The 24,189-nt window shown below is 40.7% G+C and overlaps 1 protein-coding gene across 3 annotated transcripts in view; it reads left to right on the forward strand.

Annotated features, from left to right (window-relative positions):
* Positions 1 to 24,189, forward strand: part of LOC148012273 (calcium-dependent lipid-binding protein-like) — an 84,001-nt gene that overhangs the window by 50,956 nt on the left and 8,856 nt on the right. For all 3 annotated transcript variants that reach the window (XM_087669336.1, XM_087669337.1, XM_087669335.1), the window contains 4 exons: positions 4,537 to 4,635; positions 4,855 to 4,935; positions 5,200 to 5,285; positions 20,806 to 21,031. In XM_087669336.1, the coding sequence (XP_087525462.1) occupies positions 4,537 to 4,635; positions 4,855 to 4,935; positions 5,200 to 5,285; positions 20,806 to 21,031 (492 nt within the window). The remainder of the gene's footprint in view (positions 1 to 4,536; positions 4,636 to 4,854; positions 4,936 to 5,199; positions 5,286 to 20,805; positions 21,032 to 24,189) is intronic.

Below are 24,189 nucleotides of genomic sequence, written 5' to 3' on the forward strand. Positions count from 1 at the left end.
ATCACAGCCAAATATGCATAAATGGTGATATGAGGCCGATTTGCCAGACCAAACCTCCTCAGGGATGCCATTATTTAAGGACCTGTTTGGAGAGCGGTTGCAAATGTGACCTGCTGTTTGGAGTGCCTCTCCTTAAAATGCATGAGGGAGATTAGCAATGGATAGCATGCACCGCACTCTTTCACATAAAGTCTTGTTATATCTTTCAGCTACCCCATTTGAAGAAGGGCTGTAAGGGGTTGTAAGCTCCCTCTTAATACCATGCAAGTCACAAAAGGACTTAAATTCAGTCGATGTGAACTCACCCCCATTATCAGTTCTCAAGCATTTCAGCTTTCTATCTGTCTGAGTGGTCACAAATGCATGAAAAGTTTTAAAAACAACAAACACTTCACTTTTCTTTTTCACCAAGTACACCCAAATCTTCTTGGAACAGCCATCTATAAAGGAGACAAAATGTGCAGCACCACCCAACGATTTCACGGGCATGCTACATACATTAGAATGTACTAAGTTCAAGACATTGGAATTATGAGAGACACTAGAGTAAAATGAATTTTTAATTTGCTTTCCAAACTGACACTCATTACAAAAGTCAAGTTTAGAGCCTTTTCCATCGACCCTCTTCAGAGAGGTAAGGACATCAAGTCCTTTTTGGCTCATATGGCCTAATCTCTTATGCCATAACTCCAAGTGGCTGCAAATTTCAGCAATTGCAAGAAACTTGCCATTTAAGGCTTTGCAGTGCAAACAATACAAAGTGCCCTTCTTGGTTCCTTTTGCAATCAGCATGGATCCCTTTTTCACTTGCCACAAACCACCACCAAACAGTGTGGTGTAGCCATGCAAGTCAAGCTGACCAACAGATAGTAAACTCTTTTTAATGCCAGGCACGTATCTAACATCTTTTAGTACAAGCTCTTGACCATTGTCTAAAGACAAGTGTACTATGCCAATCCCATCAATGCTGCAAGCATGGTTATTCCCAAGATACACCTTTCCATAACTGCCTGCATTGAACATAGCAAAACACTCCAAGCAAGGAGTCACATGGAAAGAGGCACCAGAGTCTACAATCCAAGTATGAGTGACACCATCATCAACTGACAAGAGTGCATCAATCACATCAGCCTTGGTAATCTGCATATCTTGCATGTGACATACAAGGGTATTATAATCAACTGCATATAATACATCAGCCTTTGTATCTGAAAGCTCCTCTATGACTACACTAGAGGCCACATTGGCCTTTTCTTTGCCTTTGTTTGTCTCCAATGTATCTATCTTTTCTTCCTTCTTCTTTTTATCTCCTGCATTCTTTTTTCTCTCTTGTTTCTTCTTGTAATACCTGTAATCAGGTTTCTTGTGGCCCTTCGGACCACAGTGATAGCAAATAATGTCACTCTTATCCTTTTCTTTGCTCTTGCTCCTGTTTCAGTGTCCCGCATTTGCATTTTTCTTTTAAGCCCTGCCTCTTACATTGTAAGCTGAGTTGTTGCCTTCTTCACTAGACATACGTCTAATTTCTTCATTCAAGATAGAACCCCTCACCCCATCATATGAGGGATTGGGGTTATTGCTGAGGGAAACCACCAAGGTTTCCCACGAGTCCGGCAATGTCATGATAAAAAAGATCGCCCTCAACTTATCATCAAAGTCTAAATTTGAATCTTTGAGCTGATTTAGAATCCCTGTAAATGCACTCAAGTGCTCATCTGCAGGCTTTGACTCATCTAGTCACATATTCATCAACTTGCGCATTAAATGCATCTGATTAACAGGTGTGGTGATCTCATAAGTAGTTTTCAGCTTTTCTTATATTGCATAACCTATGTCTAAACCCTTAATGTCTATCAGAATATCATCAGTGACACCCATCTTTATGTAAGCCACAACCTCTTTATTCACTTTGGCCCAATCTGCATCGGACATTAGTGCAGGTTTATCTTCCTGCAAAGCATCCTCACAATCCTTTAGGAACAAAATGCCTTGTATACGGTCTTTCCAAAGGTCAAAGCCATGACCATCAAACCATTTGGTCTCCATCAAACTCTTGATATCTGAACTGGAAGAAGTTGCAGCCATTTTATCACGAACACAAGAGTACATGCACTAATCTGCAAAAGCACAAGCTGAACCGGTAAAATGCATTGTTGTTCTTTCTCAACCAGAAGTAAATTTCTGCTGTTTGTACATGAACCAGCCACCACACGGGCAAAAATGCAGAAATTTACCATATTCTGCGCAAATCCCCAAAATTTCGAGTCCAAAATTGCATGAATGTTAGCCAATTTGACCCAGCTGAGGAAAACTTTGCCAATACATGAAAAGCCCTAAATTTCTGGGATCCAATGTCAGGAAATTTTGCTCAAAGGGGCAAAATTTTGACTAATTTGGCAAAATCCCCAAATTAATTTGGGTCAGCGCTTGCAATGTTTGGAAGTTTTGACTCGAAAGTTATTGAGAGGGCCTAGATGAGATCAAATCTGGGAAAAGGCTCAAATTTTAGGCTCGATTTTGCATAGAATTGAAACTTGTGCCTCCAGTGTGTGAACTCCTGCCAAGGAGAAGGAATTCAAGAAAGGATTTGAAAGAAAAATGGTTAGGATTTACGGAATGACGGCCGGGGGGGGGGGGATCCGTTGATCCTGCCTCGTCACGTTTGATACTTGCCCACCGGCGCCGCCTGTTGCCTTTTGCCCGTCACGCGTTGCCCGCTACCAGTCGCCCGCTACCGGCAGAGGTCGCTGCCTGTCGCCTGCTTGCTGAAGTTTGCCTGCCTATCGCCCGCTTGTAGAAAGTCGCCTGCTGGTCCACGACACGAATGCTCAGTCACCCGCCTGTTGGTTCACAACACGAATGCTCAGTCACCCTCCTACTGGTCGTGTTCGTCTGGTAAGACGTTGGGAAGTGTGTATAGAACCTACAGCTATGATACCAGTTGTTGGACCAAGAGGGACACAATTGAGAGAGATGGAGATCGAGCAAGAGTGAGCGTGAGAGTGTGACGGCTGAAGAGAGTGTGAGCAGAGTGAAAGTACGAGTCGATTAGAGTGTACCAACAGTAATGTTGGTACACAAAGAACAAAATGTATTTATACTTGGGGCACGCAAAGGGTGCGTTTACATGTACAATGTGCATGTACTATACACGGAGGTTACGGGGCCTCTATATCCCAACAATGATAAAATCAAACCTAGATAAAAAGTTACTCTAGCGAGATTGTCTTGGATTGAGAATGCAGTGTCATAAAGTATTCTAGATATTTGACTGTTAATTTTGCCAATGACCTTCAAACGGTCATGTGGGCCAAACAAAGTTTTATTTACGGAAGAACCATTGCAACTACTCGCATTAACAAAGCAATCCTTTGCTAAAAATTCAAAAGTAACACCTAGAGCTTCTACAATATTTATAGAAGTCTTTAAAGTCAACTTCACGTTCTTGTTTTGTGGATGCTCTTTGTCTCCATGAAGGTGCCTAATATGATGGCACACAAAACGACCCTTGGAGCATCCTCACTATAAGTCGCTTTGTGCTTGCCATCTTTCTTCTTGTGCGGCTCCGATGAGAATTGATGAGACATTGTTGGGATAGAAGGTTTGTTTGTCTTGAAGATAGACATAGCTATTCCTACTTTCAGCCAAAGTGTTATTAAAGTTCTTGGTAGACTTGTAGACATCCTCTAAAGAATATAGAGGGTTGCGGAGCACCTCAGTCGAGTGGCAACTTCAAGAGAGAGTGCATGTAGAGTAAGGTCCTCCTGGGCCTCTGTTTTATGAAGAAGATCCTTAAATTCCTAGGAATATTTTTCCAAGGTCTTCTTCCCTATGTCCAGCTCAAACAATTTACAAAAATTTTCAAGCCAATCATTGGTTGCAAATTGTTTTGGAAAAATGGATTGAAAATCTGCCCATGTCTATGACTTAGGGTGTAGTCCTACCCACTAGCCATACGCCTTCTTGTGTAACATAATTTTTATCTCTTCAATACATTTAGTGTCATCAAACTGATACAAATCAAAATCAGCTATCCATTTGGCCAACCATGAGTCAATTTCGATCTCATCATATTTCTTCTTTTCCCTTTAAAGGGGTCATGTTGGAATTGAAGAGGCAACATACTCATGGGTGCAAGCGCAAATAGAAAGTAGGGAGTACGTAGCTTGGCCAATTGCCATTGCACGTCTTTAATTTGAGCTTGCAAAGCCGCCATAGGGGACAAGTCTGCATCAGACTTTGTAAGATCCATCGAGGCAGTGCCCGGCGTGTGTTCGGATTTGGGAGAAGCCGGTTGGATATGCTCCATGTGTTGAGGTTCTCTCGAAGTTGGTGCATCAAAAGGAGGCATATTGTGAGAGGCCATGGTGTTGATAGAAGAAAGCAGTATGGAGAGTGAAGAAGATTTGAAAAGATAGAGAGATGGTTTTATGATTGCCTCCTGAAATTTCTGTATGTTTGTTGTCTTCTTAGTTGTCTTGAAATACTAAAGGGTAATGTTTCTGCTCTGCTAAAGACTGGGGAATTTTGCTGTAGGTTAAAGATGTCAGATACTTTGCCACAATCAGGGTGCTCCTAAAGCTTTCTGAGGACATACCTTGTATTGCAGGTGCAGCTATCGCAACTTTGGCCCAGGTAAAGCTGCAACTTTAAACGAAGAAAATTATAGTTTTACTCAATGATCAAAACATTATACTTCTCTTGAGGTAGGAGATTTCCTTTTTATGCCATAAAACCAGACTCTTTTTCAAAGTGACATATAGCTCTTCTATTCTCCAGATGTTTCTGTTTTAAAAATCGGTACATAGTATGCAATCAATTGTTGCCACATCTAAATAATGATGGTCTGTACAGCCCCAACCAGAGCTGCAGTACAATCTAAAAGCTATGGGAGGGAGCCTGACTAGTGTTCCTGGTATCTCAGATGTTATAAGAGTGAGTTTCACTCGATTGGTCAGAGTCTTATTTTTTTCCAAACAAATTTCTTGGATGCTAAAAACATGCCTAATGCCTTGAAATTGGAGTTCATCAGCATGAAAATCGTTTGTTGATGCAGTCAGAACATATCTAACATTTTCCTTTTCTTGCATTTGTTAATGAATTTGAGGCTTACTACAACTCTTGGTTTTGTGGTCTTTTTATGAGACTGTTAAGCATGAAGTTTGTTTACTTCATTATTTTTGTGCTATTATGCTGTAGGATACGGTCAATTCAATGTTGGTGGACATGCTACAATGGCCACATAGATTAGTCATTCCAATTGCTCGACCGCCTGTAGATTTAAGGTCTGACTTTAAACTTCTTGTCAAATTAAGACGCAAGCTTTAGTACATTTTTGTGTTGAAATAAAATTCTCTATGAGCAAACTTTCATGTTTGTGGTTTCTTTCTTGAAGGTTATGAAGTTCGAGACATCTTGTTGATTTTGTGCCCACACACGTTCCTGTTTTTTATTTTGAGTAATATATTTGGCCACTCTTTTCATAGGAGAACAAATCATGCAACTGACTATTGTCATGACAGGTTAGTCTTCGTGCAGAAATATGATTCTGCTCAGGTAGGAGTAGTGATGGCAGAAACTCTGAAAAGCGATGTGAGAGGTATTCTTGCCCTTGATCTATATGTAGGGTAACCAGCCTATATGCATATAACTTTTCAGCAATAATGAGAAGAAAGTTGAAGCATGCAAATAGATCCAACTAGGGTTTGATGCTATAGACCCATATAACTGCATAATTATCAATCAATGCCCTGAACTAGCAATACTTGTCAACTATCCTTATGACCCTTCACAAAATGATGCTCTGCATCTTTCCAGGAAAGCATCCCTCACATGCAGTTTTGGGAGAGCATAACAATTGTGAATGGGAAATTATGATTTATGCATCTTTGAATGTGAAAGGGAAATCGTGATTATTTTTTAGAAAAGGGAATTTCTATTAATTACACCTCAGCAAACAAACCTGAGTAAAAAACAAAGTACAAATAACTCTGTAAAGAGTACCTAGTACATCGCAAATACAATGGTTGTGTGAACAGCCAATCTGGTGGGCTATAATGCCAAACCATCTGAGGGGCAGCCTGGAAGAAAGTGCGTGAGTCCCATGTACACAAAAAAGTCTCATGTATACAAAAAAGTCTCTCTTCTCTTCCTCATTCTCTCAGAGCTGCCCTCTGTCCTCTCCCATCTTCCATGGAGAAAGTGAACGATCTCTCTCCAAATCCTTGATAGAATCTTCGCTGTGGATACATCTTGAAGGTCAATAACATGATTCCATCTTGCAGTCCAAATGTACCAGGCAATGATATTGGTAATCAGCTCCCATCTATGATAGTGTCCTTGGGTCAACTGCACTTGCAAGTAATCTAGAGTGGGGGTCATGCTCAGATGCTATCCAATGATGAGAAAAGAAAAACCCCCTTGAACATCCTCATAGCCACATGCTAAACCTCTATTTATGACCCATGCTACATCCTCCTAGGTTGCCTCCATGGTCTCTATTATGCCATGTAATATCGTACCAAGGGCTCTCCTCCATACCTTCTGTTCTCTAGTGCAGTCCCATAGGTAGTCTCTCTGTGTCTCCTTTGGCTCGCTACATCTCTTGCATGCGGTGGGTCCCTACCATATTCAAGCCAAGTGCCAACTGCCAACTGCCAAACTCTTGTGAGCTATGAGCCATAGAAAGAGAGAGATCTTCCTAGGCCTAAAGCTGTCATGCAACTTCCTCCAAATGTCATACAAGAACTCATTCGAGATTCCCTCTGTGTGCCAGTGGGGGGTTGATACTGGCTGCGCTTTGATTCTACTCATTTGTATCCTCCTCCCTAGCCTAGTAGTGTAGCCAAGGAAAATCACTTCACATGGTCTTATCCACTTGCATTCCCAAATCACCCTTCACATGCTGCAATTGTAGCACATTTGTACTAGACAAGGCAACTGTCGGCTGTTTCTTGCTGCTCCAAGTAACAATAACACTCCCAAAGGAAGACATAAAACCATTGGTAGATTTCCTCTCTAAAATACTACCAGCCCAATCTGCATGTGTAACCATGCAAGTCCAAAAGTACACCTACACCATAGAATAAGGCATAGTTCAATGCAGGGCTATATCTGTATGTAGTATGAATTGATTTGTACGGTACGATCTGTATGGTACGGTACAATACGTATCCGTATGATTTAGTACGAAAAAATAGACACTTTTTGGCCACTCTCCTTGAAGCCTACAACTTTCTTTTTTTCTTTCTCCTTTCTTTTTTTTTTCTTCTTTCTTTCTTATTTCTCTCCCCCAAGCCTCTTCTCTCAAGCCTCTCATGTGTGTGTGTGTGTAGCCTCTTTCTCTCTCAACTATAGTTGCACTAGTACCACGTACGAAAGGTTTCATACTATACCATACTTAAGGTACTGTACCTTGACGTATTAGTACCATAAGGTACCAACTTAATGGATACATCTTTTCCCATTCGAATTGCACTTTGGGATGAGCTAAATGCTCCTTATATTAATATGATTCTCCCATGAGATTAGGTTATTTGAGATTCAAACAATTTCTCTCAATCTTCTCTCTCTCAAGCCCACACATCTCTTATTTGTGTGATCATTCATGTATGATGTATCCACTCCCATCTATGTAGTTGCAAGTTGTAGGTAGCAATAGCGCATGATGCGTATGCAACATTAGGTTTTGGTATGTTACCCTCAAGTATTCATCTTATATACTCTAATAGCATTGCTATTTAAACTTGAAATATCTATTCTATTATCAATAGTCCAAAATAATCAAGTTTTTTTTTCATACTAATATTGTACCGTACCTTATGAAATCTTAAGGTACTATTTAGTATTGTATTTTATTGTATTGTACCCTATCGTATCTTTCGTACCTAATAACTATGGTCCAATGTGGACTTGACATAGCACAATGTGTGTCGCACTACATCGATAATGCAAAGTATCCCTTTGTTTTTGGACAACCAATTAGTTCATGTTGTTTTGTGGTGGCCTTTGAAGGAATTTTAGGATGTACGTAGACAGCTATGTCCTATATGAATGGAAGTCATCAACTTCCCTTTGCATCTTTGGCGGCTTCTTCCGTTGGTCTTGCGCTCTCTTGGACAAGTGTTGGTGGAACCCCACTTGACCTCCCGCAATAGAAATGATGCCGTTTGCTCTGGGATACCAGTAAAGTTCGCCCAACCAAAATACATTTTCAAGCTCTTGGTTTACATCCCTTGTTTCATGAGTTGAGATGGGGGATATTTGCAAGACACTGCTTTAAATATGGAAAACGAGGACACTTTATATCTAAATGTAATTAGGAGCTTGAGGGATCACAACATCATATGGATTCAAAAGAGGGGATGCACGTGCATGTGCAAGCACCTCAACCCCAATCCCAAGAGCAAATCGTATATTCTCTTCCACCTGTAGGGCAATTAGAACTTAAGTACTAGTGTGTTGATAGACTAGTGGATAAGCCTTGACCCTCCTATTGTGATCAAGCTTCTAAGGAAGTCCCTTGGGTGATAGTGGTGAAGCGTAATGCTTATGAGGACTCTCATCTAGCTCCTATGCATAGCCCCCACAGAATGTTAGTTTCAGAGAAGGGGAAAGGGATTTTATTAAAGGTCCCAATCATTTTGTTTGCGAGCACCATGCGTGGGAGGAAAAAGTTCTTTGGATTCTGCCTTGAGGTTTGATCCTCAAGTAAGATTTCTCCCATTGAGGGGAACTCCTCGTACTCACCAACAACAGTTTCCTTACCAAGAATCTATTGCTGGTTTGTAGCAGAGGGCTGACCTCATAGATGTTATTTGCGGTGAAATGGAGAGATTTCACGCAAGTAAAACTATAGATCACTATATGGTTAAGGACCACCATTGGCTGACCACCAAGGCCAATATTGTTTGGGGCTTGTATAAATCTTAGGCTGGGCATGTGATGGTTGGTGGGCCTCCCCTTTCCATGACACTTGCAAAATGCCAAATTTCAAATGTCAATTGCTTTTTCTGTCTCAGTAGTGTGAAATGTTATTGTCACCATATTCTTTTGCGCCCTTTGCTTTAGAAAATTTGGACCCTTTGTTTGATATTTGAAGGGATGTGGTTGGCATGTCATTGCGCCCCTTTGATTGGGCTTTGCCTGGGCCAAATACTCCATTTTGGCATAGCCATTTAACTTGGAACATTTCTGGGACTTGCTCTAGCAGCAAACAACATGATGTGGTGTATTTTGCATGAGAAGAAATCGGATGCATTATGTGCTCTTGAGCATAAGAGGTGAAACAAGTAGAATTGTTGAATGCCATGGGTTCCAATTGTTTTATGTTGGGGGCACTGCAATGTATTGCTGTAGTATTCTCATGGCTCATGAGAGATTTCAGCCGTGCTTATAAAAAACAATGTGTTAGAGCCCTTTTTTAGTAATTGAAATTATGTTTGAAGGTGATTTTATGGCTGATTGGGATTTATGCACCGAATGATTCCTTGTAGCAACATGACTTATGGGATCATTTGAAAGCAAGCTTGAGACCAGCAGGCTTGCTTATGGTGACTTTAATATGTGTATTGACCCTTTGTAGTCTACCTTTGAGCATTTAGTGATGGATGCACTAGAGGGCCATGCTTGGAGTGATTTTTCTTTGGCCATTCTCAAACATGATCTCTTGTCTTGGCTTTTCCCATCAGCTTCTGGATTTACCTTTAATTCAATGCAGCATATGATGTCATGGTCTCGCTTGGATTGTATGTAATGCAGGATGGCACTTTTTTGCTAGAGATTTTGGAGATGAAACTATTGCAGCAATATGCTCTATTTGGTCACATTCCTTCGCAGAGTTTGACATGCCTAGACAGCCCATTACCTCCTTTGCACAATTTGTAGGCAAGCTTCCTTTGTGCTCCAATTTCTCCTATTTGAGCTATGCAATTTTCAAGGGTAACATGGGACAACTACTTGACAAGTTTTTGATTGCCTTGCCATGTGGGGGCAATGCCTTCTTTGAACAATTGATCCAAAATGTGCAAAGGGTTACTAGGGAATATGGAATTCACCATGCTTTGCTTTGCAGGCAGCATCTACATGCTGTTGAGGAATTGCTGGTGTTGGTTCGTACCTTGTCATTTGAGTCTCCAGTTGACTCTTCCCTGATGCCATTGTCTGTGTGGTCATCTGATCTTGTTAAGCAGTTTCAGTTATGATCTTACCAAAAGCCAAACAAAAAGCCTTGATATAGTGTTTGCAAGATAATTACCCCCATAAATTCTTTTGCGGTTTGCACGTGTTGCCTGCCTAGAAAACATGGTGAGACTGCAAAATGCCAATGGTTACTAATTTCCAGTCCATTGTTCATATATGTACATGTTATTTCTTGGATTTTGTTGGATCAAGATAGGTACTTTCTGATCGGATTACCAATGCTCATTCGGTCTTTTATGCTTTGATCAAGATCAAGTTTCTCTTGATATCCATTCTGCAAACAAGTACTTTTTGATCGGATTACCAATGCTCATTCGGTCTTTTATGCCTTGATCAAGATCAATTTTCTCTTGACATCCATTCTGCTTTTGAAGCTGATATTCGTGGGAATGAGGGTATGGATGTTTTATTGCACTTGCCTAAGGATAAAAGCCCTAGTTGGGAGGGTCTCATGAATGGATTTTTTGATACTTATGCTACTTCTTTGGACAAACCCATGATAGCCATGTTTCAAGAGGTTTGGGATACTCGAATCATGCCTGCATCATGAAAAGAGGAGGTTATCAAGTCGATCCCCAAAGTTCCCTCCCCTTCGATGCTTAAACATTGGTGATGACTGATTTTATTGATGGGTACCATGTACAAGTTATTCTCCAAGGTTCTGGCTAGTCACCTCCATAAGCACCTCCCTACTAGTGTGCATCCCCATCAGTATGGCTTCATCAAAGGCAAGAATATCTTGAATGTACAAATGGGCATAGATTATGTGCAACACTCCAATTAGGAGGCTGTTATGGTCCAGTTTGATTTGGAAAAGGCCTTTGACTACTTGGAATGTTCTTTTCTTGCAAAGCTTATGCAAACCATGGTTTTTGAGCCATGCATGCCATAATTGATATACACTATTAGCACTAATGCTTCTTCACGTGTCATGCTAAATGGTGGGGTTATCGAGCCATTTACTTTTGCATGATTGGTCAAACATGGCTGCCCTTTGAGTTGCCTTTTTTCTGCTCTTACTACCCATCCTGTTATCACCATGTTGTGCGATCTTGTGGAGTCTGGGTAGCTGGCTGGTTTATCCCATCTGTTGTTGAATCAACATTTTGTTGGGCAAGCATTGACTGATGAAACTTTTGTGATATTGAAAGCGGATAGGTATAACATTCGGAAGGCATTGGATATTTGGGATTTATTTGGGTATGTTTTAGACCTCCATATTAATGCTACTAAATCATCCCTCCTCAGCTACACTGAATTAGATTTGTTGGAGCTTTTGCAATGCGCTATTGTAGCATACTCATGGTTTTTCATGAAAAATTCCAACCGGTTCTTGTTAAGAATGATGTGGATGGTCGTTTTTTGGTGATTGAAATTTTATTTGAAGGAGAGGCTTTATGGTTGATTGGGCTTTATGCACCAAATGATCTGTTGTCTTAACGTGATTTGTGGGATAGTCTAAAAGCATGCTTGTCGCTTGATAGACCAAGCTTGCTAATGGGGTTTTTTAATGTGTGTTGACCTCTCATAGTCTACTTTTAAGCACTTGGTGATGGATGCACACGAGAGTTGTGCATGGAATGTCTTTGCTTTGGGAGTTCTTAAGTAAGACCTTTAGCCTTGGCTTTGTCCATTGGCCCTAGGGTTTACCTTTCATTTGGCACAACATACGGCCACATGGTCTCAATTGGATTGTATATGCATCATGCAAGATGATTTTTTTTTGCCAGAAATTTTGGAAATGAGAGTGCTGCAACAATATGCCTGGTCAAATCACTTTCCCTTTAGTTTGAGATGCTTTCATAAACCCTTGCTGTTATTATGCTTCAATTCATCCTACCTAAAACATAAGAATTTTGATGGTTATGTGGGACAATTGTTTGAAAGATTCTTGCTTGACTTCTTGTTTGAGTGTAGTCAATCTTTTGAGAAATTGATTTATAATGTGCAAAGGATTCCTAGAAAGTATGGCATTCATCATGCTTCTCTTTGCAGGAAACGTTGGCAAGTTGCAAAGGAATCACTAGCCTTTGTTTATTCCTTGCTACTCGATTCTTTGGATAATGCTTTGCTGCTTTCATTGGAAGCATGGTTGTGTGATCTTATTAAACAATTTTAGTTGAGATCTTACCAACAGGCTAAATGCAAACCTTCACTGAGAATTTGCAAGATAATTCATGTTTGTCTCATAAATTCTTTCGAAGCTTACATGATTCTTCTACACGAGAAAATATGGTTAGACCTCGGCAAGCAAAAAGTCCAATGGCACATTCCACAATACCTGTTCGGTTCTTTATGCCTTGATTGGGGATCAAGTTTCAGGCTGCCCTAGAGGCTGATATCCATGAGGGGGAGGTTATGGATGTCTTGTTACACCTGCCCATGGATAAGTATCCTCGTTGGGATGGCCTTACTAATGATTTCTTCAAGACTTATACTACTTGTTTGCTGAAACCCCCCACAGCCATGTGTCAGGAGATTTGGGAGATGGGGATCATGCTTGCATCTTGGAAGGAAGGGGTTATCAAATTGATTTTGAAAGCCCCTTCTCTATCAATGTTGAAGCATTGGAGACTACTTTCTTTGATCGGTTCCATATATAATTTTTTTTTTCAAAGGAATTGGTTATTCGTCTCCATAAACATCTCCCAAGCATTGGGCATCCCCATCAACAATCCCTATTAGTATAAATTCATCAACGGCAAAAACGTTTTGCACAATGTGTTGAATGTGCAAATGGGTATTGATTATGCAAAGCATTCCAATCAAGAGGTGGTTTTGGTTCAGTTAGATTTGGAAAAAGCTTTTGACTACTTGGACTGGTCTATTCTTACAAAACTTACTCACGAAATGGGCTTTGGACCATGCATGTCTCAATTGATATACACTTTTAATGATGGTGCTTTTTTGCAGGTTGTACTGAATGGTGGTGTCACTGATCCCTTCACTCTTATGTTCTCAATTAAAGAGGGATGCCCTTGTTAGAATTTGCCGATTCTATGGGCAGTGCCAAATGTAATTTGTGTGGTGTGGACACTTATTAAAGTGTCAATGTAAGGTGTGTACACCTAGTGTCTTAGAAACTTAAAGTAGTGACACTAGGCTCTAGAGTAAAATAAACCTAACTCTAGTTAGTTGGTGGAAGGCTGGTTAGGTCAACCCTTGACCTAACCATAAGTTGTACTTTCACTCTATCTTTCATTCAAGCAGGTACACTCTTTTCTTTTTGCTTTAGCTCACTTTCTTGTTGTCATTGTCTCTCCTCTCTCTCTCCATAGCTGGCTGCCATTTTCCAACATTTGGTATCAGAGCAGCTCGTATGCGCAGATTCCGTTCAGCCACTATTAGCCGGTGCCATCCTGCCCAAGGTCTTACTGCTGCCAGCTTGGTTCTCAGCTCGAGGAAGAGTTTTCAGCTGCTGTGAGGTGCTGCTGAAGTGGAGGAGGAGCTGTAGCTGAGCCATCTCTTGTCTACTCCAGATCTTCCAGCTCAGCCATCAGCTCCAAATCTGTCCTTTTGCTCCAGATCCGTCCACTCAGTCATCTGATCCAGATTTGCTGTTTTCAGCCTGTGCGCAGTCCTGCATGCAGTCCAATGCGCAATACCACACGCAGCCTTGCACGCAGCCTGAGGAGCTGCTGTTTTGGAAGAGCTGCTGCTGGTTTCAGCTCTACCCGTCATTTTCTTAGTCTTGCCCACCAATTTTTGGAAACCCTAAAAAGTACAGAAGCCCTCTCAAAATTTCTGGAATTTCTAGTCTATTTCAGTCATCTCTTCTTGAATCTCAGCTCGTGCTGCCCAAAAATTGGGGGTTTTTGTTAATTTTTGCTCCCAGAGTTCGAATTGGCAACCAATTTGAAGAAATTTCTCAATTTCTTGGACATTCCCACCAAAAATTTGGGGCTTTTGCCTGATTGGATGCCCTTTGCGCAAATTGTTACCAAAATCATAGACATTGCGCAATTTCTTCCACATTGGCTCAAGAAAATTTGGGGCTTTTCAGTTTTTTGGATCAGGTATGCATCATGAGGCAGATTTCAGCTGCTTTTCATTGTTGATATGCATTCCGAGGCGACATTTGTGCAGAAATTCCAGCTGTAAGGTACAAATTTCTTCAATTTCTTTGAAATTTTAGAAAGAAATTGGGGGCTTTTGCCTAACACGCACTCCAAGCAAAGCAACAAGCAGTATACCAGCATTTATTTGCTGTTATAGTCAGATTGGGCAGAGAATTTTGGGAAAATTCAGCAAATTTTAGTAAGAATTAGCATTAAGTTGCTGTATTTTGCACTTTTGTCGGCACACATTTCGAGGCGGATGTGGTACAGCAGTATAGTGCTGTAATTTACTGGCTGAGTGCTGATTTGGGTGGCATTGTGCACACTTTGGCATTTGAGTGACAGTTTGATACTTGTTTCTTAATCCCGTGGGGGATTTTGGTACTCTGAGGAGTATACTCTATACTTCAGCATTGAAGTATTTGACTGCAGATTTTTGTCTATCATTGACAACATGGCACGTCAAGGGAATAATGATGAGATCAATATCCTTGGTGTCCCACTCAAGAGGACAAACTTAATGGCTTCAACTACCCACTATGGAGTTTTATGGTCCGTAACCTTCTTGTGGCGAAGGACTTGTGGGACTATGTTACAGGTGATTTGCAGCGACCAGGAGATCTTGCACCTCAGACACCTCAGCGTAACGCTCGAGGACAGGTTGCTGGTGGTGGTGGTGGTGGTATTGGTGCTACTACTGCTGCTGCCCCTCCTCTCCCTCCTAATGAGGATCAGAGGAAATGGGACTCAAAAGATGCACATGCACTTTCTTTGATTGCCTTGTTAGTGAAAAGGGCAATTATTTCGCATATTCAGTCTTGTAAGACCTCAAAATCAGCATGGGATGTACTTGAGCGTATGTTTGTAGCACGCAGTGAGGCGAGGATATCCTATCTCCGTAGAGAGTTGGCCAATGTGACCATGGATGAAGGTGATAGCATGACAGAGCACCTTACTCACATGCATGATTTACGTGAGCAGCTACTCAATGTTGATGAGGTCATTCAGGATGCTGAATTGGTAAACATCACTCTGAACTCTCTTCTAGAGTCATATCTTGGTTTCCACCCCTCTTTGATGTTGTCTTTGAGGGGGGAGGGGGGCAACAGCCTCTTACATTTGTGGAGTTGGAAGGCCTCTTGTTGCAAGAGGAATAGACTCGAAAGAATGTGGCATTGCGTTCAGGTGATGTGGCTATGTTTTCCAAGTTCAAAGGCAAAGGAAAAGTTAAGCAAAATGTAAAAAATCAGCAAAAGGGTGATGCTGGACAGCCATCAAATAAGGCTGTCCAAGACATAGAAAAGACTAAAAAGGAGGGGAAATGCCATTATTGCAAGAAGCCCGGTCACTATATCGATAAATGCAGAAAGAGATTGACCAAAGAGAATAAAAAGAACTCCGGTTTGGTTGTCTCCATCAGCAAACAAATCTACTGATGATGATACTTCAGCCAACTTTGTAGAGGAGGACTATACATTTCTCACATGCAGTTATGATTCTTCAATGGCTGATTCAGCGTTTAATGCTACTGAAACACATCAAACATGGTATTTTGATAGTGGGGCGTCAAAGCACATCACTTCCAGGAAGTGTTTGTTTATCTCTTTGCATTCAGCCCTTGTTGGGAAGCGTGTTACATGTGCGAACAACAATAGTTATGATGTATGTGGCATTGGGACAGTCACTATTACTGCTATAGATGGTTGTGATTTCATGCTTCTAGATGTCTTGTTTGTACCTGGCATTACAAAGAACTTGTTTTCTATCTTTGCTTTTAATAAGCATGGCTTTTAGGTCATCTTTGAGGATGACAAATGCATTGTTAGAGACAGAGAGATGGATTATGCACTTAGGCTGTCCGGCACCCTGCATAAGGGTCTATTTTTGTTGGATACATATGACAGACAGTCTCATGATGCTTTAGCAGTCACTACTCTTTCACCCACTATGCAGAATGCGGAGCTATGGCATGCCCGCTATGGACACATGAGCTTTGGGAGTTTGATGACCCTTCAGAGGTGTCATATGGTAGATGCATTGCCTCCAATGGAGACTCCACCTCCTCATGCATGTGAGGGATGTATTTTGGGCAAGATGTATAGGTTTGCCTTCAAAAAGAATGGTACAGTGCATGCTGTCCGAAAATGCAGCTTGTTCACTTTGGTGTTTGTGGTCCCATGAGGACACGTGCACTTGGAGGTCATCATTACTTTGTTACATTTATTGATAACTATTCTCGGTATACATGGGTGTATGGGCTGAAGGCAAAATCCGATGTGTTCATGCATTTCAAATATCTTGTTGCAAAGCTTAAAGCTGAAACTGACTTAAAAGTACAGACACTTAGCATAGATAGATGGGGAGAGTACATGTCTCGTTCTTTTGAGACATATTTACTTGATCATGGCATTACGCATCAAGCCACTGTTAGAATGACTCCTTAGCAAAATGGTGTTTTTGAAAGGAAGAATCGGACTCTTATGGAGATGACTCGTTGTATGCTAAAAAGCAAGGGGCTATCTCATAAATTTTGGCTAGAAGGCCTTCAGTGTGCAAATCATGTGTTGAATTGTGCACCCACTAAGGCACTGAAGATGATCATACCGTTCGAAGCTTGGCATGGCAAGAAACCCAACGTAGACTACTTTCGGGTGTTTGGTTGCATAGCCTATGCACATGTTCTGAAAGAGCTTTGTGGGAAGCTTGATGGCAAGGCTGTAAAATGCATATTTATTGGCTACAGTTTGGAGAGCAAGGGCTATTGCTTGTATGACCCACGCACGAAGAAAGTCTTTGTCAGTAGGGATGTCCTATTTGCTGAAAATGTTGCATTTTCACATGATCAGTTTCAAATGCCAACCACCCATGACATTGGTGATGTCTTTGAGGGTCTTTTGCCACTTACTTTGGAGTCTATGCTTGCTGTAAATGGCATGATAGACTTAATACTGCAAGTTGTTGCTGCACCATATGCTCCCGAACAGCAGGGTATCGATGATGGTTTGCCACATGCAGTGGAAGAAGCAGTACAACATGAAAGGGCTGTTGTAAATGCAGCCGAAATAGTCCCAAGATGGCTGTTATAGATTCTCTAGGAGAGTAAAATGGATGCTCCAATACCTCAATGCACTAGAAGGGCTGCCAGAAATGTAGCAAATGATGCAGGGGGGGGGGGGGGGGGCACATTTGATTGATTTTACGGAAGTAGGTGATTGTGATGAGCATGTGTTTATGAGCTCACTATTGGACGATGATGAGCCTACTTCCTTGGACGAAGCTCAACAAGATGTACATTGGATGCAGGCCATGCAGGATGAGTTAGACTCTATTGCCACTAACTCTACATGGGATCTTTTGGATTTACCATCTGGCAAGAAGGCCATTGGCACAAAATGGGTTTTTCAACTAAAACGCAAGGCTGATGGTACAATTGACAGGTACAAAGCAGGGTTGGTAGCAAAAGGCTATACATAAAAGAAGGGCATAGATTATGCAGAAACTTTTGCTCCTACATCTCTTATGAGTACGGTGAGATATGTGATTGCTATGGTTGCAAATTATGGCTGGAAAGTACATCAGTTGGACATTAAGACAGCATTTTTGAATGGGGATTTGCATGAGGATGTTTATGTGTCACAACCTCCAGGGTTTGTCGTTAAAGGGAAAGAGCACATGGTATGCAAGATGCATAAAGCTCTTTATGGTCTCAAACAAGCTCCTCGTACATGGTACTCCAAAATTGATGCTTATTTGCCTAGCAAAGGGTTCAAAAATAGTCCAATTGCTCCCACTCTATACATTAAGAATGAAGGGGGGGACTTGCTGATTATCATTCTTTATGTAGATGACATGTTGCTCATTGGACCTTCAGAAGAAAAAATTGCAGATTTTAAGGCTGAATTAAAACATGCATTTGCTATGTTAGATATGGGCTGCCTATACTATTATTTGGGAATTCAGTTAACCCAAAATCAGCATGGTATCATCATGTCACAGTCACAATATGTGGATAAGTTGTTATATAGGTTTAGTATGCAAGATTGCAAACCTATGTGCACTCCTATGGAGCCAGGCTTAAAGCTGTCTATGCATGATGGTGAAGAGACGTTTGATGTTGCAATTTACAACCAAGTTGCTGGCTGTCTTATTTATCTTTGCAACACACGCCTTGACATTCAGTATGTAGTATCTTAGGTGAGTAGGTATATGCATAGCCCCCGAACCATACATTGGCAAGCTGTTAAGCGGATCTTTGGATATTTGCAAGGTACTCAATCACATGCATTATTATTTCCTAGGGGGGAGACTTGCACTTACAGGCTTATAGTGATTCAGATTGGGCTGGTGATGCAAACACTAGGCAGTCTACTAGTGGACATTGTTTCTTTCTAGGTTGTTCATGCATTTCATTGCTAAGCAAGAAACAACCTACAGTGGCTACCTCGTCTTGTGAGGCTGAGTACAGGGCAGCCTTCACGGCAACAGTGGAATGTGTATGGTTGCGCAGATTGTTGGCTGATCTACATTTATCATTGGAGGGTCCTACACCCATTCTTTCTAATAGTCAGAGTGCTATTGCAGTAGCACGAAATCTTGTGTTTCATGCTCGCACGAAACACATAGAGGTGCATTACCATTATGTCAGAGAGAGATGCTATGCAGGAGAGATCAACTTGATGTATATACCCACAGAGAAAAATGATGCAGACATTTTCACCAAGGCACTACCATGCGAGAAGTTTGAGGCTTTTCGAAAGTCCTTAAACTTGTTACCCTTTGTTGATTGGTCATCCTTGTACTTCATCACATTGGCACTACAGGGGGGTGTTAGAATTTGCCGATTCTATGGGCAGCGCTCAATGTAATTTGTGTGGTGTGGACACTTATTAAAGTGTCAATGTAAGGTGTGTACACCTAGTGTCTTAGAAACTTAAAGTAGTGACACTAGGCTCTAGAGTAAAATAAACCTAACTCTAGTTAGTTGGTGGAAGACTGGTTAGGTTAACCCTTGACCTAAACATAAGTTGTACTTTCACTCTATCTTTCATTCAAGCAAGTACACCCTTTTCTTTTTCTCTTTTCCAGCAGCCCTTTGAGTCCTTTGCTTTTTGCCCTTGTTACCCATCCAATTGTCACCATGTTATCATACCTTGTGGTTCTGGGAAACTGACTAGTTTGTCACTCCCTTTGGTCAACACTTTGTTGCCCAGTCATTAGCTGATGATGCTTTCATAATCTTGAAAGTGGAAAGGAACAAGCTCTCTAAGGCATTGGTTGTTTGGAAACTTTTTTGGCATGCTTCGGGCCATTGTATTAATGCCTTGGATTCCTCCATTGTCAATTGTACTGAATCAGAATTGTAGACATTGGGATAGGAGGGTGTGGTAATACCACAAGGCACTGTCACCAGGTATCTACAGTATCCTTTGGGAGTTGATATCCAACCAAAGCACTTGTTGGAATGGATTTTGCAAAAATTGAAGGCTAAGTTTGTTTATTCAAAATCTTCGGCCTAGCCATTTCATGTTGGTCTCAAAGTGGCACAGACTATCATGCTACCTATTTTTACTTAATTTTCCCACTTTTGCCTTGGACTACCACTACTTTGAATGATCTTACTAGGCACATTCCTTTTATGCTAAGTAATATTTACTAGTCTAATCTTTAAATTTCTATATATTTTCAAATGACCATATGAAACAATGGATTTAATCCGACATTTTTTCTATGTACATTCGGTATCATATGAAGTCTGCGGACGTGATAGATTGTACTGGACTACCCTATTGTGGAGGACTTGGTTTCTTGGCACACATCAATTTCTTTTGTTTCTTTGTTGTGACTTTTGTATCTGTTATGTGTTTCAATATTATATAACTATTCATTACCGGGGGAGGGGGGGAAATAGAGAGAGAGAGAGAAAGAAAGAAAGAAAGAAAGTTATATTAATGTCTACAAAAGGCCAAGTTGTCCTATGAGACCAAAACGTTACATACAAAATGTCTGGGAAACTTTCCAGGTTCCAGTAAAGCTACCATCTAATGCTATGATAAACTAATTGAGTAGGTACAAAATGGTATATAGGCTGGGTAAAATTCATATGTGTTCCGAGAGAGAGAGAGACACAGAGAGAGAGAGAGAGAGGGGGGGGGGGGGGGGCTCCACTCCAGTTGTCCTTTCTAAGTGGCATTTCTGTGTTAATGTTGTGGTAGACTTTTAGTTGTATGTGTTCTTTGCTGACCTGATGGTCTGATGTAAAAAATGTGAGACTTGTATCCTTTTTCTTTGGTTGGCCTGAAGCCGAGATGTGTTTAATATCACATGATCAGGAAAAGAAAATAGCTCTAAAAACAATGTATTATTGATTTTTCCATTTTCTTAATGTACGCATTTGCAAATGCATGTTATTGAATAGACATGTATTTTGAAAATTGTAACCTATAAATAAATTACAAAGCTTCAACTCTTAAACACATGGGTTTGGAATCAATTGTAGCCTTGTGAATTCTCTAATCATAAATGTAAGTGTTTCTTGTATGAACAACAGTGATTTGGAGTTAAAGCTTCAAGGGAGGTTGACTCTAACTATAGTTAGAGCACAGTCACTGAGAAACTTGGAGATGGTTGGGAAAGTTGACCCTTATGTTAGGGCATATATTCGCGAACGTTTCAAGGTGAAAACTAGAACAATTCCAAATAATCTGCATCCTGAATGGAATGAGACATTTGAACTAAATGTTGAGGATCAAGAGACGCAAGTACTTGTTTTGAAGGTATCTCTCTCTCTCTCTCTCTCTCTCTCTCATGAAGGTTGTTGAGTTAATGAAGATATACTTGTGCCAAAGTAGCATGCCTTGCAAGCCAAGAATATATTCCTTCACTCCACTTAGGGCCTCAAAATTAAAGGCAATTTGCATAATCTAATTGTGTGAAATTCCCTACTATCCAAATATATCAAAGAGCAATCTAAGGGATGTTGGGCAGTGAGGGCCTTTCAAGACGAAATTCTATGGTGTAATGGGGTCACCAACTAAGTGTCCCTAGATACTTGAAATGTAGGACCAAATTGAACTACAACTAGGCAGTAGTATATGATGAAGAAATTGTAGTTGTTAGTACGAAATGGTATGGCACAATAAAATGCGGTACTAAAGATTTTGTAAGGTATAGTACAATATTAGTACCCAAAAAACTTGAAGTTTTTAAAACTGTAAATGATAGAACACATGTTTAAAGTCAAAATAGCAATCCCATTACATGTTTAAAATCAAAATAGCAATGCCATTACATAATAAGATGAATACATGAGGTTACAAGCCAAAACTAGCATATGCTAGGCCTTGGAGTGTTTCAGGCCATCGGAAAAAAAAGGATACAAATCTCACATCAAGCCATTTGGCCAGCCATGAAAATCATATCAAGCATAAGTCAAAGCCAAAAGACTACAATAAAATTACACATAAAAATCATGCTCGCCACAGAATTGGAGTAGAGCGAACAATATCCAGCCAAGAAGCAACTACATCAGGGAGGACCACATTTGCTGAAACCATGGAAGAAATTTTCCATAAGAGTAATTTTTAGACACAGACCACATGACCACAAATCCCAAGGCCAAATAAAAAATACAGGCATTATGGGTATGCCAAATGATCATTTCATTTCATTTCATCTCTCTCTCTCTCTCTCTCTGTCTGTATGTGTGCGTGTGTGTGTGTGTGTGTGTGTGTGTGTGTGTGTGTGTGTGTGTGTGTGTGTATACATATATATATCTATATATATACATATGTATATATATGTATATATATATATATGTATACATGTATATATATCTATGTATATACATATGTATATATATATAGGAAGGGATAGATTGTGAGAAGTTGGGAAGATATATGTTTTTAGTGAGAGATTATTGACAATAGCTTATCACATTGGCATAGGTATAAAATGTAGGAGTCATGTAAATTTTGGGACCTTTTGATAATAATACAATTATTATCTCTCATCTCACCTCCTTGCTCATAGCTTCCATGGCTTCTCTCTCTTCTTTTCTATCATTCTATTCTTTCTCTCTCCTCATTACTAATTCTCTCTCTTTTCTCTCTCATCATCTCCTTTCTTTCACCTCTCAACCCTCTTCTTCACAAGCTAGAAGGACATATTTTTAATGAGAGATTATTGACAATATCTTGTTACACTAGCATATATATATATATATATATATATATATATATATATATATATATATATATATATATATATATATATATATATAGAGAGAGAGAGAGAGAGAGAGAGAGAGAGAGAGAGTTTCTTCACGAAAAAAAGAGAGAGAGAAAGAAAATAAAGATATATTAATGTCTACATAAGGCCAATGTGGCCTATGAGACGAAATCCAGAGTACATCCATGTCTAATGTCATCTCATCAGTAAGATAAAGATAACATTACAAACAAGTGGGTGGCCTATGAAACAATAGTGAAAATAACTATACGATGGGACTATACTAGGGTTGAACCATGTGTAGTGTTGTTCCATCGATAAAAAAGAAAAGGAAAGGAAAGGAGAATCAGATATGATAGAATCATTACAAAAGTGTGGTGGAGACTATGGGCTGTAGCTGATCTCAAGATCTGCACATGATCTCAGCTATGATATGGTCCCTAGCTGCTTCACTGATATGCCTGGTGGTGAGTCTTCGGTGTCTTGTGATAATGGCTCTAATCCGATTGTGGTGTGGCGTCCTTGGACATGGTCATGGTAGATGGGGTCGTCGTGCTCGACGAAGAATAATGGCTCTATCCAATGTGACTCCACGGCGTGGTGTCAGGCGACTCAGAAGATGAAGCAGAATTCTTGAGGAATACAGTTCCACACTCAAAGGGCACGAGAGCCGTTTCACCTCCCAGCCTTGCCTAGTTAATTGCTGGCCCCCCTCATCGTGATTCGATTGCCAGCCGTCAAATCTTGGTGAGTCCTACTATTCTTGGACTCTCTTAACTTCTAGGCTCCTCTAAACCCCGTTCGGGCGCCCAAGGCCCCGGACCATAGTGACAGGAAACGGCCGGAACGGCCCCCCAGCATGCGGAATCGCCGTCCCCGGAATGTTTCCGTCATGGACCGCGTTTCCAAACGATGGAACGTTCCCTGTCCCGTTTCAGACAGGGAACGCAGCATTCCCTGTCTGAAACGGGACAGGGAACGCCACGTGGCAAAACCTACCTGCGCTTAAGTTGGATTTCCACCCACATGTCTTGCAGTGTAGGGGTTCAAGTCCTGCCAGTGGATAAAACACTTGAAACTCAACTTTGGGGCAGCCTGGATAAGCTGGTCACTTTTTTGCTCTCGTGGACAACTTCCTGAATACCCATGCATTCAACACCTTAGCACAGGCTCATGTACTCCGATATTTTCTGGACTACTGTAAATCCTCCCTTTTCCTTCCCACAGGCCATTCCAGCAGCTCATATATAAAGGTCTAATCTAGACCCATGAAGTGTAGCATTAGCTTGACATGACCAGAGAAATTAAAAAATCTGCTGCTTGCAGCTCCTGAACACCACTTTGCTTCCAGTGCCAGAAATGTGGAATGTGAAATGGTGTTAACTGCATTACTGTTATGCTCTTCTAAATCCCATTCTGGATACGTCCTAGGCCAAGAGAAATAAGGAGATCACTTTATACAGACCTTGGATCGTCAGAACCTTTTCCTCAATTTGACAGAAGGGCTTTTCACTATTGAAATTTTGCCCTTTTACTGCTTCAACTTGTTGCGGTTCTTCTATTATAATAAAAGACCCACCGTATCTTGTAACTTTAGGTTGATAATTGGTGAGATTGCATGCACCATGAGAGTTCCAAGTTTATTGGACTGGTTTTTTGTTGGTGGTTTCCTGTTTTCAAGCTCATTTAGTTGACATTCCTCAGA

Source organism: Lygodium microphyllum, chromosome 27, assembly GCF_053477565.2.
Source record: "Lygodium microphyllum isolate KBCC chromosome 27, Lygodium_microphyllum_v1.1.10, whole genome shotgun sequence".
In the NCBI taxonomy this organism is placed as follows: Eukaryota; Viridiplantae; Streptophyta; class Polypodiopsida; order Schizaeales; family Lygodiaceae; genus Lygodium; species Lygodium microphyllum.